This window comes from Stegodyphus dumicola, chromosome X1 (assembly GCF_044657685.1).
Source record: "Stegodyphus dumicola isolate Sdum_Otavi_A_Nest chromosome X1, ASM4465768v1".
In the NCBI taxonomy this organism is placed as follows: Eukaryota; Metazoa; Arthropoda; class Arachnida; order Araneae; family Eresidae; genus Stegodyphus; species Stegodyphus dumicola.
The window spans coordinates 122,952,521-122,971,760 of NC_140780.1; the positions used below are offsets into that span (position 1 = coordinate 122,952,521).

The 19,240-nt window shown below is 34.4% G+C and overlaps 1 protein-coding gene across 6 annotated transcripts in view; it reads right to left on the reverse strand.

Annotated features, from left to right (window-relative positions):
* The window catches only part of Dus4 (Dihydrouridine synthase 4), a 92,228-nt gene that overhangs the window by 13,143 nt on the left and 59,845 nt on the right, over positions 1-19,240 (reverse strand). For 5 of the 6 annotated variants that reach the window (XM_035354605.2, XM_035354598.2, XM_035354580.2 and 2 more), the window contains one exon: positions 9,484-9,692. In XM_035354605.2, coding sequence (XP_035210496.1) covers positions 9,484-9,692 — 209 coding nt within the window. Of the gene's footprint in view, positions 1-1,645; positions 2,026-9,483; positions 9,693-19,240 lie in introns of those variants that run through there. The other variant, XM_085808302.1, reaches the window with a different exon arrangement.

Here is a 19,240-nt window from a genome sequence, read left to right on the forward strand (position 1 = left end):
TAACATTGAATAGGATTTGCAGGATTTATGGTTCATTAAGAAATCCTTGTCATTGTCTATTCTTACGAATTACTAATCAAAAATTTTTTCGGACACTTCCTTTTCTTCTAACATAGAGATCAACAATGTTTCTAGAGCTGTATTAATTTGAAAGAAATGATCTAAACTCACATACACTAAAAATTGACAGGTTTGCTGATTAAATCAAGACACATGATAAAATCTTGAAACTTATTGCATACTACCAGTGTTTCATGGCTTTGTCACTGACATGCTCAATATTTGTATAGCATATCAGTGACAAAAGTTTCTTAGATGATCCCATCTAAGAAGAGGAATGGATGCAGTGTGCTTTTGAGTGCAGAGTTACAACCACATGGTATCACTGAATGGGGCTTCTCAATTTTCTAGTTTTATTCTCCCAAGTTAATAGATTTTATGCTTGCAGATGCTTTGCATTCCTCAGAATGATGAAAAAATTTGTAGAGACATTAGGTTATTTCGAAGCAGGAGAGATGGAAAATGAGCAATGCCCTCGCCGGGAATCGACACGAACCTTTGGAATATGCACCCAACATGAAGACCAACCACTACACTAAGGTGAGAGAAATACCTTATAAAGTAATGAACTGAAATGTTATTTTCAAAGCATCACTACTGCAAAGTACAAGGAAAGAGTAATCAGTCTTGTGGAGAACTCAGATTGAACTACCAGTGTTTGGCACATTTACGATTCAGCCACTCGTAGGCGCTCAGGTTTCTGATTTATAGAATTGAATTAAGTGATCAAAATAGCAAGTTGTCCATATGTTATCCTTGTTATTATTACATCTTGAAGGAACTATACTGTTTTCCAATAATTTATCCAGTCTTGCTCTGGCAAAATATAATTTATAGATTTTTCAGAGTGTTAAATCAGTTTGTTATTAATAAACTGAATGATATTAAAGTAATGCATTTCCCTGCATTAAACACTAGATGCATCTTTAACACATCACTGTATATTAGGGTTATTCCTTTCACAAAGCACAAGAACTTCGATTTATATTTCAAATACAATCAACAAGCTATTAATTAATAAACTGTATGGCTTAAAGGCAATAAACACACTTCTTAATCATTTAAATTTTTACTGTTTAATTAATAATGTTTATTTTAACTATTTATTAAAATAAGTGCACATAACATTTATGATTTAAAAGCAATAATTCTTAAAAACTAAAATCTTTATTTATTTGTTGCTAATGTATCTGACTGATAAAAGTTGAAATGCATTTAACTTAATATATACAAATAATGCTTATGAACAAACATTACTGCTTTGTTGTAACTAAAAAGACATTTCTAATACTAGTATATTATTTGAATTATTGAACTGGTATAAGATTAGTGTTTAATAATTTCTGTGAATTTTACGATTTTAATGTTTTAAATACTTTTTATAATATTTTGAAGTTTTTAAGATAAATTCCTTTAATCATTGGACTTCCTAAGTTCTCAGTTTGGAATACAGTAAAATTCCAGAAATCCACAAAGCTTGGGACCAGAGGTGTGGATTTTAGGACAGAAAAGATAAAGCATAATATTCAGACTAAAAGTGCAAAATGAATAAGACGTATTAGATACATTTAATTAAATTACTATATACATTATTGCAATAATTTATTATATGCAATTAATTATTATTACATATATAAATTGATTATATTATTCATTCTATTATATGTACACAGCATCAAGGTTTGCCGATTTCGCCTCATGCAAAGATTTCCGGTTTTGGATTCTGGTGTTAGAATCACTGTTGCTGTAAAATTTCAACATCTTTTCTTTATTTTTCGTATATCATGCACAATCATGTCGCAATTCCATACCATTCTGCTATAAATCAAGGAGTAGCACCTGCTTCCATCTTTTGCAGAATTTGCACTTTTTGCATTACCATCAATGCAACGTGTTTATGTTTTTCAACGTTGCAAGCAGTAAAATCACAAGTGCATTTCTTATCTGTCATTGTATTAAAAAGGGCTGAAATTAAAAATATTCTTAATTTATCCACAAAATATCCGGATTAAAAAAAGGCACCACTAAACAATTTCATGAAATGAAATAACAAAGCTCAGAAAATACAACCACATGAATCGTGAACTTGAACAAAGAGTTGAGTGAATCGTCTGCTTTTTTACCTCGATGCAGATAAGAGGAAAAAAAAACTTATCTTATTTATTTTATCTTATTTTTTAAAACTTTTTTATGTCAATAATTTGGTATTTCCGTTTTGACTCATTATTATTCGGTAAGTATTTTTTTCTTCGATATTTCGCACTCAATGTTGCAGTTTCCGGAACCTATAAACTGAATGTTTATATTCTGAGAGGCAACGCAGATTTCAGGTTGGCGGATTTTCGGTATTTAACTGTACTTTTATTTATTTTATGTAATCCTTTTTTTAAAATTTTAAACAGAAATGAACAAGACAGAACTTGCTGCAGAACAGTGATTGCCTGGGGGGTGATCGGAAGAATATGAATCTTAGGAAACAACTAATGCAGGATATAATATTTATAATGTCTTAAGAATTATGCAATATGAATATTTTAAACAATATCAAATAAATTCTATTTAATATCTACAGAAAAGGAAAATTTTAAATTTTGCTCTAGTTCACTGCTTTTGAAACAACAAACTTTAAACTCTAACAAATTAGATGAAAATAACTTTCTTCTAAATTCATTAAACTTTTGAGTTTTATTTTTAGGTAAGTATAAATTTTTTTTGGGGAAAAAAATCTAAACTGAATTTCAAAGAATATATTGTTACGAATTTGGTATTTAAAAAGCTAATGTTAGTTCAATTACAAATTAAATGATTTTATTTCTCGCGCAGTGCAGCGCATGACGAATATTAAAAGAAAGCTAAGCCGTAAAATTGAAATTACAAGAGCGCGTGCATTAAATAAATAAATATCTCTTTTTGATTTCGAGAAAGTACTGGAAAATTCTAGCGCGTGATTTTAAAATCTTATAAAAGGAGGAAAACATCTCAGTTTGTAGTAGTTGCTTAGTTTGTTGTTGTTTAGAAAACTGCTCTTGTTGATTGTAGCGAATTCGCGGATTAGCGTTCTTTAGCTGTTTTTAATTGCGTTCTATTGGACATTTGAGTAGTTAAAAGATAACTACTGTGAGATATTGTAATACTGCATGATAATTTGAGAAAATTTAAGCATTTTTGTTGTGATAATAATAAATTTTTTTTGTTCATTTTTCATCGGACTTGTGCATTCATTTCATAACGAACCCGTACGCACGCAACAATTTTTGGTGTCAGGAGTGGGGTTTGAATGCCAATAACAAGAGCAATTAAGGCAGTTAATATCAGCCTTTGCCTCATTTAAAGAAGAAATTAAAGAGGAAATGAAATTGGGCCAGGAATCCGTTAAGGAAGAAATGAAATTGGGCCAGGAATCCGTTAAGGAAGAAATGAAATTGGGCCAGGAATCCGTTAGGGAAGAAATGAAATTGGGCCAGGAATCCGTTAAGGACGAAATGAAAGCCGTTCAAGCTGGTCAAGAAGAAATGAAAAGAGAAATTACTTGCATAATAGAAAATAAATTTGAAGCTATGGAAGGCAGAATTGACGCAGTTGAAAATAAAGTTGGACATATTGAAGAAAACGTTTCTTCCGTAAAAGATCATATTGAAGAAAGAGTTTCTTCGGTGAAAGAAGAAATAGAAGAAAGAGTTTCTTCTGTAAAAGAACATATAGAAGGGAGAGTTTCTGCTGTGGAGGAACGAATTGAAGGAAGAGTTTGTGCAGTCCAACACCAAATCGAACAACAAATTGATGAGAGAGTTTCTGCAGTTGCCAAAGAAATGGATACTTTAAAGAAATTCGTAACGTCGGCAGGGAGCAGGAGTGATGATTTTAAATTCTTACCAATGCCTGCTCGTCCACCTCTGAAGCTATCCACGTATGATGGGAAGACCTCCTGGCAGGTGTATAAGACACAATTTTCTATCGTGGCGGATGCGAATGGATGGGATTCCCAAGCTAAGGCCTGTCATCTCGCCGCTTCTCTAAGAGCCGACGCAGCGGATATCCTTCAGACTCTTCCCGAAAACAAAAGGTTAAATTTCGAAGCTCTGTCCGGCGCCTTGGAGTTGCGCTTTGGGGAGAAGTGTTTAAAAGACTACAGCAGGGTCCAATTAAAATCTCGTCAACAGAAGCCTACCGAAACACTTCAGGAGCTCGCCGCGGATGTTGAAAGGCTGTCCCCTCTCGCCTTTTCGGAATGCCCGACAGAAACAAGGGAAATCCTGTCCTTGCAATACTTTATCGACGGCATCCGAGATACTGAAATACAGAAAGCTCTACGAATGGCGGATGTAAAAGATTTAAAAAGTGCTCTAGTGTACGCCATGAAATTTGAGGCAGCCCAGCAAGCCACTCGTCGAGACCGCCACCCAGTCAGAGCTGCTCAAGTCCAGGAGCCAGAGGATCAAGTCACCGCTCGACTTGACGATTTAACTAGACAACTGAACGCCTTGAGACGGAATATTGGTGAGAAGAAACCGACCGTTAAGTGCTGGAACTGCGGTGCTGAAGGACACATACGACGAAACTGCAAAACACCCCAGGGTACTGATGTTAAGACCGCTTCTAACAAGCAGCAGGGAAACTAATTAGTGGCCATCTCGCGGGGCGGAGGTTGCCAGATAATGAAAAGCCCCCGTTTAAAGCGCTTCAGATTTCTGCAGTGAGAGGCGGCAGTAATGGACTTTTCATAATAGGACATATTAATGGAGTTCCGTGCAATATGACTATAGATACAGGAGCCAACGTCACCATCATCCGAAAAGATTTGGCTCAACAACTAGGAAACAAATTTATCTGGACGCCGCCCTGCGTTACCCTCCAGACTGTGTCCGGTGAGAAGATCGACATCGACGGAAAAGTAAATGTTAACATCACGTTTGGAAGTGCCGCTTACCATCACACGGCATATGTAGCAGAGATCACTGATTCTTGCATACTCGGATTGGACTTTCTAAGGAAATACAATTTTTACTTGGATTTTAAAAATAACGAATTGCACTCTACATCTGAGGACATAGCGTTATTTCTCATTAATGATGAAGAAGTTAAATCTGTCCATAAAATCATAGCACAAGACTATATCACAATACCGGCAAGAACAGAAATTTTACTTCCTGGATCCATAGCCGAAAATAGAAATTTCCGCTACGGCATCATAGAATATCCCAATAACTGTAATATCCCAAAAGGAGTACTAGTAGCCTCAAAACTCGTCGACCTATCCAGAACGGTTATCCCGGTGAGAGTCGCCAATGTAACTGAAAAGTCGAGAGTTATTAAGAAAGGTGAAGTGGTTGCAACATGTACTCCAGTAACCAGCGTTGAAAGAAAGAGTAACATCCCAGAATCCGTGTCCTCAGAGAGCATTACATCGGAGTTATTGCAGAATGCACAATTAAACGATAAAGAGAAAAATGCTGCCGATCGCGTCATTAAAGATCTTCAAGTTGTTTTCTCCCGCTCGTCTTCTGACGTGGGTCGAACTAGTTTGACACAACATAGAATAGATACTGGCGATCATCCCCCAATCAAGCAACATCCAAGACGTCTACCGTTTGCTAAACAGGAAGAGGTGCGAACATTAAAAGATATGGAAGAAGGCGATGTCATCGAGCCTTCAGCGAGTCCATGGGCATCTCCCATCGTTCTCGTCAGAAAGAAAGACGGCTCAACAAGATTTTGCGTTGACTATCGCCGGTTGAATGAGGTTACGAAGAAAGACAGTTACCCTCTTCCTAGAATTGATGACATTCTAGACACTCTTTCTGGAAGCAAGTGGTTCTCAACACTTGATTTAAAGAGTGGGTATTGGCAGGTAGAAATCCATCCTGAAGACCGAGAAAAGACGGCATTTACTACGGGACAAGGACTTTGGCAGTTCAAAGTGATGCCGTTTGGACTGTGTAATGCGCCGGCAACATTCGAACGTCTTATGGAGACTGTTTTGAAAGGCCTTTCCTACGAAGCCTGTCTGATATACCTGGACGATATCATCATCGTCGGAAAGAGTTTTGAAGAGCATCTAGAAAATCTTAGAAAGGTGCTTCAGAAACTGAAAGAGGCCAATCTGAAGCTGACTCCCGCTAAATGCAAATTGTTTCGAAAGGAAGTGACTTACCTGGGACATGTCATCTCTGCAGAAGGTGTGCACACGGATCCTGAAAAGGTATCAGCGGTTAAATCCTGGACGCGTCCCGAAAATGTCCATCAGCTGAGAAGCTTCCTAGGGCTTTGCACCTACTATAGGAGATTCGTGAAGAACTTTTCTTCCATCGCAAGACCACTTCACAAGCTGACAGAGAGCAAGCAAAGATTCTTGTGGACAAAGGAATGCGAGCATGCATTTAACAACTTAAAGGAAGCTTTAACATCTGCTCCAATCCTGACGTATCCTCAGCTCGACAGACCATTTATTCTCGACACCGACGCGAGCAATGAAAGTGTCGGTGCTGTTTTGTCCCAAGAAATAGACGGCCAAGAACGTGTAGTAGCTTACTGGAGCAAGTGCCTGTCTAAACCGGAGAGGAATTACTGTGTCACAAGGAAAGAGTTGCTCGCCATAGTCAAAGCTGTAGAACATTTCCATCATTATCTATACGGGAGAAAATTCCTCCTCCGCACGGACCATGCCTCATTGGCCTGGCTTTTAAATTTCAAAAATCCTGAGGGTCAAATAGCCAGGTGGATACAGAGACTCCAAGAATATGACATCACTATCCGTCATCGTAAGGGATCATCACACGGAAACGCCGACGCCCTGTCTAGAAGACCTTGCCAAGAAAGCTGCCGATATTGTTCCAGGGTGGAAGCGAAATACGAGCTGCTGACTCCGGTCGCAAGACAAATTACAACATCAACATCGGCTGATCGAGACCCGTGGAGTGATGATGAAGTCAGGAAAGACCAGCTGGAAGACCGCGACATTAAACCCATACTTGATTTAATAGAGTCATCAAACAGAAAACCTACATGGCAGGACATTTCTATCTGTAGTCCTACAACAAAACAATACTGGGCACTCTGGGATTCACTTCACATTCGAAACGGCGTCTTATACCGGAAATTCAAGTCGGATGATGGGAAGACGTTCCGATGGCAACTGATACTTCCAAGATCCCGGATTCCTGATGTCCTCAAAGAACTACATAACAGCCCTACAGGAGGTCACTTTGGAATTATGAAGACCTTACAGAGAGTTCGTGAGCGCTTTTACTGGAATAATGCAAAGAATGACGTGCAAAAGTGGTGCCGATCTTGCGATGCCTGTGCAGGTCGGAAAGGACCGAGGAAACGCAGCCGAGGCAGTCTGCAACGTTACAACATAGGTGCGCCTTTTGAACGTATCGCCTTTGACATCTTGGGACCTCTGCCACGAACTGCTGATGGCAACAAATACATACTCGTTGTCATTGATTACTTTACCAAGTGGCCTGATGCTTATCCTATTCCTGATCAAGAGGCAGTAACAGTATCTGAGGTAATGATACAGCACTGGATTTCCAGGTTCGGAGTGCCTCTTCAGTTACATTCCGATCAGGGAAGGAATTTTGCCTCGGCAGTAATCAAAGAACTATGCAAACTACTTGGCATTGACAAAACTCAAACGACGCCATTGCATCCCCAGTCGGACGGCATGGTAGAGAGGTTCAATCGAACCATCCTTAATAACCTCTCATTAGTGGTTTCCAGAAACCAACAGGACTGGGACAAGAAATTACCACTCTTTTTACTGGCTTATCGCAGTGCTGTCCACGAGACTACCGGCTATTCTCCATCACAGATGCTCTTCGGTCGTGACCTTCGTCTGCCTTGTGATCTATTGTTTGGCCGCCCTCCGGATGCTCCTTCATCGTCTGAGGAATATATTCAAGATCTCCAGGCCCGGTTTGAAGTGATGCACAATTTTGCACGAGAGCGAATCAACTTGGCGACGGAGAAGATGAAGACCCGATACGACACAAGAGCTACTGAACATCAATTCCACGAAGGAGACAAGGTGTGGTTGTGGAATCCGACTTGACGGAAAGGACTTTGTCCGAAATTACAGTCACCTTGGGATGGGCCGTACACAGTCCTAAACAGGCTGAATGACGTCGTGGTTCCGATTCGTAAGTCTTCGAACTCTAAACCTAAAGTCGTTCATTACGACAGGTTAGCTCATTACTATGGCCATAGTACATAATGTAAATAATTGTAAATAGTATAAGACCATGGTCCATTTTGTTTTTAAATGTGTATTTGATTTGTTTTATGTATTGCATTTATTGTTCATGTTGTTTATTATTGTAATGTAATGCTTATTAATGCATTTATGCCACAGTTGTAAGTTTAGCTTCCTGTGCAGGGATTGTACTGCCCGGGACGTGCAGTCCTTGGGAAGGGGGCAGTGTTACGAATTTGGTATTTAAAAAGCTAATGTTAGTTCAATTACAAATTAAATTATTTTATTTCTCGCGCAGTGCAGCGCATGACGAATATTAAAAGAAAGCTAAGCCGTAAAATTGAAATTACAAGAGCGCGTGCATTAAATAAATAAATATCTCTTTTTGATTTCGAGAAAGTACTGGAAAATTCTAGCGCGTGATTTTAAAATCTTATAAAAGGAGGAAAACATCTCAGTTTGTAGTAGTTGCTTAGTTTGTTGTTGTTTAGAAAACTGCTCTTGTTGATTGTAGCGAATTCGCGGATTAGCGTTCTTTAGCTGTTTTTAATTGCGTTCTATTGGACATTTGAGTAGTTAAAAGATAACTACTGTGAGATATTGTAATACTGCATGATAATTTGAGAAAATTTAAGCATTTTTGTTGTGATAATAATAAATTTTTTTTGTTCATTTTTCATCGGACTTGTGCATTCATTTCATAACGAACCCGTACGCACGCAACAATATTGTCAGCTTTTTCCATTTGAAATTTACATGACGATTCAGTTTTTAACCATTATCAAATTCATATATATTTAGATAATACTGAAAAATTCAACATAAAATAAGCAAACATAATAAGGAAAAACATGCAGGTAATTTGCCCTACAATTAACTATCAGGTCCAACCACACCTCCATTGCATAAAAGTATTGTTAATTAAGTTGGGTTTGGAAAGAAATCACCAAATGTGCAGCAAACTGAAGGAATGAGACATCAAGGGCAGTTTTTCACATATGGACAATTTGAAGAACAGAGTGAAAGAGTTGTTCTAGCTTGTGAGTGTTGTCAAGTTAGCTTGTTGTGAAGTATACTTTTAAAATATTTCAGAAAATGCAGTACAGTAGTTAGAAGCCACATTTTTTACTTACTTGTAAATTTTCAATCATTGAAACAAACTGTCTAGCATGTGAGCACAAATATTTTACAGTGCATTGGGTGCTAATTAAAAACATATTTTTCCTTACCATTTACCCCAGTCTTTTCTTGAAAATTAACAGCATCTCTTAGATTAAAGATGTCTCCATTACCAACAACAGGAATATTCAAACTATCTTTAATTATTCTAATGCCATCTAAATCTACAGCTTCATTTCTTTGAGTTTTAGTTCTTCCATGAACACTGATCCATGAAGCACCAGCTTTTTCAGCTCTCTGGCAAAATTCTACAGTTTCCCTACATTGAAAGAAGACAATAAGCATTCAACAATGTGAACAGATAATATAAATTACTTTAAAAGTTTTGCTAATATAGATTTTTTACAAAATTTTGTTTGCATTTTCTTAATCATTTTTAAAAAGTTCTAAAAATTACCACTAAAATTCATTTCTTTATTTCCTTGATTTTTCACAACCATATGCAACAATTTCCCTACCAACATAATGAACTAGGTATCAAATTAAGTATGAACAACTGAATAATTTTTTATGTTTATTAGAGTTATCTGAAAAGTTGTGTCGTTTTCCCCCCCTTTTTTATGATAAATATAAATGAAGTAGTACAAAAACATAAGAAACTTTCCCAGAATCACAAAAGCACTAATTTAGTCTACAACGTTTTTTTTTTGCCATTTCTCAGGTAGTCTGAAAATTCCTCTTTCAGCGAAGCCATTAATGACATGCAGTTCAACAGTCACCAAAGAAGTGAACAACAGACCTATCAGGGAATTTTGATGTGACCTGAGGAGATAAAAATCCAAGAAAGCAAGGTCTAGGGAATAAAGGGGTCAACACGAAACATCCCACCCATACTCAAAAAGTTTTTTTTTAACATTCATCAAAATGTGCTGGGCATTGTCATGATGGAAGACATCACCTTGAAGACTGGTCAGTTTTAGGTGATTTGCACAGATTTTTGCTTTTAAACCTGCCATTTGGGAACAGTATTTTTCTGAATTTATTATCTGATTTGGTGACAACATTTCATACAGTAAAATTCCTCTGTAGTCTTACCATATGCAAAGCATTGCTTTTTTGGGATGTAGACCCTTTCAATGTTTCTAAAAGAGGTTCTTTCAGATTACAGCAAGATCTTTTTGTAGTAACATTGTATAGTATCCCATTTTCATCTCCAATAATGAGCCATTCCCCCCCCCCAAAAAAACGGGGGGGGGTTTCTTCATTTATTTTTTCATCAAAGAATCACATGCCAAGCTCAATTAAGCATATTCTGGTTTCTTAAGGTATTGGGTACCCATATATTGTAGTAGCTTAACCCTTTCAGTGTTACAAACAGATTTTTCCGTATTGAAAGATGGCTTTCCAAATTGCCTCACACGGATTACTTTGCTAGCTTTTGATGAATCTGAAAGCGTTTCAAACGATTTTTTCTGCCTTACATTTTCCGTCTTGAAATCATTGATGACGGAATATTCTGTACTGTCGTTCCCTCCGACCTCCTGTCGCGCTTAATTGGTAGTGGGGAAACAGCGATCGTTAGACAAAGACAGATGGACAATGGGAGGGTCATAGATAAAAACATAAAATCCAGCCGTACCATCTGCCGACCTGAGGGCGATTTTCGTGCTGAAACTGGAAAATACTGGAAAGCCTTCAACGCAAACCTTTATGTATGTGAAAAATTTGCGAAGCAAAATTTCTTCTGCAAAAGTAAATGTAATTTGCACGGAATCCATGAATAATTTTTAAAGAATTCGGCATCACCTAATTTACAAATAATTTCTTTTAGCATAGAATAAATACTTAAACAGGTATTTATGACTGTAGAAGCAGAGAAATTTGATATAATTTTTGTTTTAGCTGTGTGTATTGATTAAAAATACTGTATTTTTAAAAATTATTATAACAGTTCACAAAAAGAGTTACTTCAATATATAATTTGAATAATTGTTCTGAAATAAAAATGAGATTTTTGAAAGAGTTCAAATCTTGTAATCCCGTTTCAAACTAATGTGTCATTTATGTGTTTGTATTGAAATTCATTTAGTTGTGTGAATGTGAAGTATGAACATTTTATTATTGAAATATGAGGACAAGGTGCATTTCCTTAAAGAAAAATTGGTTTTACTCTTCTCATTTCTCGTTTAAAACGAACTACTGAGAAACTTCCTTGGCATGATGTGAAAATCATTCGCAAATAATATCGTATTTGATTAGATTGCTTTTGGCGTTTATAAAATAAGGTAGTGAAAGTACATGAAATTGTATGATGCATTTTTTACCCTAAGAAAATTACTTCCGTTTTACTGAAAATGTTATCGAATAAAAGGGTCCGGACGATATTTGACTATGAATATTTTACTGTTATGAAGATGTGTTTATTTTCAAATTTCGAAACGGTTGGGACATAAAATTCTCAGCAGGTAAGAGTAAATAATTATGAAAAATAGTTGTTAGTAGAAAAGACATGTAAATAGCTTTTTATAAAATCCTCGCAAGCATTATACAAAGGTGGAAAAAATATGATGGTGATCTGGGTGATGCAAAAAATTTCGAAAAAGATAAGAATTTCCGATTATTTGCCTATATCAAGATTTGAAATGACACAATTAGATGCTCAGGTAAAGATAGACAACTTTAACTTTCATGGAGGACTTTGGGGGATGGGAAAACAATTTGTTATTTACGGCTACTGTTAATTAAAACAAAGGAGGGCTGTCTCTGTATGGGAAGGGATGCCTTCTTGGAATACTTTTTAAAGAAAACTGGCTCGTATTCACGTTACAAGTGGGAAAACTTAATTCCAGATCAAACTACTAGTGATCAGTGACGTTACTGCTCGCCCGCTAGTGGACGTTATTCATGACTGAGGACTGATGAACTATGTTAAATTAGGTACTTATTACCCTTTATTTTTAAATTCATTAGTTAATACTTATGATTCTTTTACTAAAAAGGCCAATTATATGCATGTATTTCTTGAAATCAGTTTTCACATCTTATTAACAATTTATGTGCAGTTTTTATGGCATCTTTCCTTCACGTCCACTCAAATAATTTCACAGCCTAAGAACAAAATAGGATTATTTAAAATTTAATATCTATGCTTTGTTTGAAATATTTCTCTTTGGTTTGGTTTATTTGAAAAGCGCTCGAAGGCTATCTGCCAAAGGAGGGAGGCCTTCATGGAGAACTGTCTAAGAGAAAATGTCTTCTATACATGTTACACAATGGAAAAATCACGAAAATGTCCATGCAGCCAGCCCGTTCGCTGGGATTCGAACCGAACTACTCATGTTCAGCAATTTTACTGCTTGGCCGTTGGTGGGCGTATCACTTTTTGAGATAATTATCATAATATTATATGTTTTAATAGGCATCAATAACAATGAATGCTTACTGTTGTGATTTACGTTTCCAGTGATGTTAATCTCGTAATTAATACTCTTGGCTCCGTGCCTAAGAGCAGTAAAGCTTCAACTGAGAACTTTTTAAGTGGAACTGGCTCATATTTCCCTAATTAATACAAATGTAGTAATATTATTCTTGTCACTGTCAATGATACCAATCGTATGATTTCGTATTCACTTTCGGAGCAAAAAGACATTGAGAAAGAAATCAATTTGGGGACAAATAAAAAAGAATTGATGAAATAAGTATTATAAAAAAGCAAAATTATTTTATATCTGGGCCATTTGTTACCATTTACTTTGTGTTTTAATATCTTTTCATATTTTTTTTCAGTATTGCTTTATTAATTCTTAAATATTTTGTAAAATGCAAAAAATTTATGAAATTCATACTTTCTTTCAATTCGAAATATAATTTTCTTTCCCAGTTCTAAAAATGTATTCTTGATATTATCGAATAACAAAAAGATACAGTATTCACTAAATCAATGTGCAAGTATCGTTAATTTAAGTGCATTTTGGTAGTAGATTCCTGATAATTGTAATGTACACATGCTTCAAAAAGATTAAAAAAAATTGCACGACTAAACAATTTTTTCACCGTTCTGGGCAGAACCATGGTGTTCCAATTTCAAATAAATAAATAAATAAGTAAAAATAAAATAGGCTTCAGCACAACGACAGTTTTTTGACTCATTTTATTACAAATGTATGAAGCAAATTTCTTTTCATTCTGGAAAAGAAAGAAATATGTCAATAAATAATATGTTTTCCAGTGTGCTATTAGAATAAGAAATCGATACTCGTCTGATGCAAATTAACTGATATGTATTTTTAATCAAAATTTTGCAGGAGAGATTTCAAATATTACTTTCAAGCACTGACTACACAGAAGTTGCATTTTTAAGTTTTTAAACGCAGTTTTCGATTGTTTCAGCATCTTTTATAAGTGCTAGGAACCATCTTATTTCTCTAAACTTTCTTTAGCAAGGTAAGGAACAATACATTCAATGGCACATTTTTTGCACAATCGCTTTGCAGACACTTAAATTTCACAAGTCTCTCATGCATTTGTAGACGAAATAGTCCATAACTGAAAGCCTAAATTTTTTCAGTTAATTTCTTACATTAAAATCATAACCGCTTGTACTCTTAAGATGTTCCCGGATAACTAGGCATTATTCTAAAATAGAAATGATAAAATCATTTGAGATATAATTTTCCCTTCTCAAAACAAACTATTTATTTTGCCAAAATATAATCGAAAATAATTCTAGAGCTATGAAATAAATTCAAGAAGATAAATAAATATTTTAAAATTCATTCAGTTGTATAAGAAAGTAAATAACGGCAGCACAACATTATAATGCATCATCATAATATCAGCTGAGAGCTGTAAAAAAGTTTCATTCCTACTAAATGGTTTGTATGACTCTCCTTTTATAAAAGCTCGAAAAAGAGAATATATATATATATCATGTGCACTTGGTGAATTGACGTATTAAAGGCATTGTTGTATGTGATATAAATATTTCCTTGTTATTTTATGAAATAACAAGCAAGCCCCCAAACAAGCAAGTCTGGAGCCCATTCAAATACCCTGTAGAATTTTAACAAATTATTTTATAGGATACAAATATGCACATGCTTTTTATGAAATATGCAAACCTCATGCAAATATAATTTTTTTTTATTAAATTTAACGATTATGAAATTAATTTTAATAAAAATATATTACTCTACATAAAGAAATCTGCAGGCATCTTTATTCCCATTATTTTTCTATTATTATCATCGAAAAAAATAATAACAGTCCTTTTCTTATAATAAGCTAATTAGATTAGTTTAAAAATACGCCCTGCGAAACTTTTTATCCTCCTTGCTTCAGTTTTTCTTATGAGAGTTACGCACTTTCTTTAACTTGTTGATATAAGATCCATTTATTTTAAATACTTTTCTAAAATGTTTTATAAAAAATAAGAAAATAGTGCAAAATATTTGGTTGAAAAGTTATGTAAAACTGGATTCAGTACCCAAAACAATAAATAAAAAATGAAAACAGATTTTATATTAGGTGCAAACAGGCATTTTTTTTTTTTTTTCATTTACAGACACATGCATGTTTCAAGAGCATTTGGGTTAACGCCACTTTGGGCTAAAAATATTTAGAAACAGCATATCATTACAATTTCCGATACACAGACTCGCAGGCTGTAGACAAAAGTGTTTTATTCCTTACAGTGTTGCCATTGCTCACTTTGAAACTGTTGAGATTTTTAATCAAAAATCCAGTAAAGTTTTACAGAATATGAAATAGACAATAAAAACATATTCCAGATTCTAAATTCGGCCTTCTAAGTGTCCTTGTTCGGGTGGAGGACTATGTGATTCAAAATGTGATGACTCTAGGTAACGTTGTTTTCCGCAATGCGAAAAACATACATACGTTCATGTAGATTATCATTATTTAGTTTCTTTAAATAAATACAGGGCTATAATATTTGGTGGCAACAGTTTGAAAAGTGATTCGATGCAAAATGTGGTTTCAAAACTAATAGCCCTTCTGTACCAACACTCATTTAGATTTTAAAAAGGATTTATCAAATTAAAAACATTAAAATAAAATCCAGAAACTTTCAGATTTTATATTACACCCAAAGGGACTTTTTTTCACGCTTTGTGTGTTATCTTTATTTATTAAATACCAAGTTCTTTGCAATTAAAGCACATAAATTCCAATTCAACAGCAATATCATAAAATATTTAAAAACAGCATATCTTTAGAATTTCCGATAAACAGTCTCGCACGCTGGAGATAAAAATATTTTATTCATTAGTATTATCACTGCTTGCTTTGAAACTGTTGAGTTTCCTAATCAAAAATTCGTCAAAGTTTTACAAAATATGAAAGAGATAATAAAACAAATTTGAACTTAAAAATTCCAGTTTCCAGTGTGCATATTCGAGTGAAGGATTACGTTATTCTTAATTTGATGGCTCTAGGTACTGTATTTTTAATAATGCAAGACATATATTCATGAAGATTCTTAATGATTTAATTTCTTTAAATATACAGGACGATAATATTTGGTGGCAACAATTTAAAAGTTGATTCGCTGTTTATAGTGAAACGCTATAAAATGCCGTTTTGAGACTAGTAGCCCATCTGTCCTAGCACCCCTTTGGGGGAAAAAAAAAAAAAAAAAAAACTATGATTTTGAAAAACGAATTTGTAAATATATACAGTCAAAAGTCGTTAACCCATAAGCCAGAATGATCTTTAATCCGGACCTCAAAGCTACAAACTTTCTGCGCATGAGTTGCGTTGATGCATGCGCGTAAGACCTTTATGGCTGTGAATATGCGTGTGCACATGTGCATAATACGTTTACGCATGCGAGTTTAATGTACAACGGACGGTATAAGCTAGGCTAAAATTATCTAATTATCTATTTCAGTTAATGTTGCAGATTGCGTTGTTCCTTAATCTTCTAATTGGATCCGGCTTATTATTTTTTGCAGACTGTTAGAGCAATTTTATAAAAAGTAAACTTGAACTTTCGATTATGTCAAATAGAATTTCCGATATATATTTACTAATATGTAAAGGATCTACAAAGCGAAAGTATGTTTCAAAGTCCATTAAACAAAAAGTGGAATTGCTGCAAAAAATGGATAAAGGCATATCCTTCGTTTCTCTAACCATTCCGAAATCTGTTTATCAATTTCACGCTGCTCTGCGGAGGGAGGGGGGGCACGGAGCACAATGGATTGGAAGTTGATCTGTCAGCACTATCCTTATCTTCAGGGCAGATGTTTTTATTTTATTTGGCTTATAATTCCTTACTAAATGTAGTATTTCATCTCGATGTACTCCATCGTTGATATGATTTAAATCAAATTCCTCCTCATTATAATTTGCTTCAAATAGTGAAGTAAGTTACACAGAGGTTATTGAAAAACGAAAAAATTTCGATTGACAAATTAGTCGGTATTCTCGACACAGGAATCATAGGACTTGAACAGCGGAACTTTGTAACTGAAGAAGAAATTATGTCTGTTTATAGAATTAAAGAGAAAATATTATCACATAAAACGAAGCAACTTAAACAACTTACATTGAAAGAAATGTTTAATAAAGTAAACAAATAAATATTATATATTTGTAAATTTTGATACCCTTTAGATCATAGTTGTTCTTTATTTCATAAATTACGGTTTTATATTTTTAATTTTATAATTTCTGCATGTAATTTTACCAGATTTAAATTGATGATCTATAATCTGGAAAAATCGATAATTCGGAATCGCCGAAGTCCCGACGGGTCTGGATTAACGACTTTTGACTGTATATGATTGTAAAATCCATTCTTAAATTTTGCATATATTACGCACATATTTATTATAAAATTGAAGCATTTTGCAGAAGAGTTTCCAACAAAATTGTACTCACAGAAATGCGTTCTTACATTTGGTTAAATGTAAGAACGTAACATGTCTTTCTCTTACGATACTGAGAAAAGTTTAGCTCTATTTCTAAAAACAGATCAAGTATTTTCAAATAGATTGCATGTTGAAAAGAAGCGGTAATGTAAAATGACTAGAAGAAAGAACATGATATGCGCTGAAAATTAGAGGAGGGATGATAAGAATGAAAGGCAATGTGCGTGGTCATCCACATATTATATATGGTACCTTTGATGAAAAAGACAGCTAATCTTTGGAATATGGTATCAGGTAGATTAGCAACATTTTGGTAGGCGATAAAGGTTACTACCTAAGACTTTGGGAATAATGCAAGAAGTACTCAGTTCCGATTATGCATTATTTTGTGCGAGGGAAATGAGAGATCATGAGATATGTCATGTGACATTAATGGACGAATTACAGTTCTTTAATCAGAAAAGGGGGAAAATCTGGATAAAAATCTGGAAATTTGTATTTAGCTTCATTCTGTGTTGTGTGAAACAGTGTTGGTTAATTTTTGGATCCCATGGCCCTATCTAAAGTGAATTCGAAATGGGTATTTAGTGGGATTGAAAGGGATAGTAATAAGTGTTTTTTTAAGGTTGTGCGAGATAGAAGTAAAGATTGCTTATTAAGTTTTATTAAGTCTGTTTGGAGGATGAAGGTTTTCAACATCTTGCTGTGAACCATAAGTATGATTTTAAAGATCCTGAAACAGGCGCACATACGATTGCTTTTTATTTAGCGGAGGAAATAAGAAAAGTTTATCTGCCACGTAATCAAGATTCTGAAGAAGATTAGGTAAGTTAGTATTTTTAATTATTTGAGGATATTATTTTTATGCATTGTTCTAAATGTAAGGAGTAAATAAATTAATATGGTATTATTGGAAAATTGTTATTAGCAATGATTTAGTTTAAAGTAATTAGGATTGTAAGCTAATTTTTATTAATTTAATGTATGTGCTTATTTATATTTTAAGTAGTGTTTTTAAATTTAATTATATTTTAATTAAATGATAGTTATTTTGTGAATTATATGTTTGTAGCAATTTGGTATACGTTTCAGTGGAAGTAAACGTGCATGTAAATAATTTAAATATTTGACACTTAAGTATTTGCAACCATTTTTAATGTTTGCGTTACAAATTCGTTGGTGATGTTTATAATAGATAATTTAGAGGTAAAAGTTTTTCGATATTTTATTTATTTTATACGTGCAAATGTTCATCCTTGGAAAGGGTATATACTTTTTCCCGATCAGGTAATTTCATATATGTCCTTTTTACCGAATTTAAAGATTCACAAAATTTTCATGCATTTTTGTGAAATTTTCTAATTTATGAGAAAAAAGCAGTGTACATGGATATAGTGAAGATTGTGCGCAATGCCATATTTGTGCAATTCTGGGATTTTTTTTAAGTAAAAATAAGTCGACGTGTACATGGTTACTGTGTATGTGCGATTTTGAAAAACACGGTAAGGAGTTTGCGATTCTGCACTTTTCCCCAATTTTGCAGTTAATATTTGTCATGATTAAGCAGTTTTGTTCCATAAAATTTCTAGCATTAGTGCAATTCGGCTAGCAGATTGTTGGAAAAAGTGTTGAGTAAATAAAAAGAAAAGAAACATGTCTTTACTTCGTGAAGACAAAATGGCAGCGGAAAAAAAAAAATAGAGGGTTGCTGTAGCAGAGTTTGTCACCAAATTTTCGCCAAAAAATCGCCAAGTTACCATAATCCAAAGATTAACCAAAAAGACTTCTTTCCCGCCATCCACGAGTCAGTACCCCCTAGACCTATATAACTATTATCTATTTTGTTCGTATAACTGGGCTCCCACTGTAAAATTTAGAATGATACAAAAGAAAATTCGAAAGTGCAATTTACTTTAAAAGTTTTCTAATATCGATATTACCTGCTAATTGCAATAAAATTAGCTAACTACAG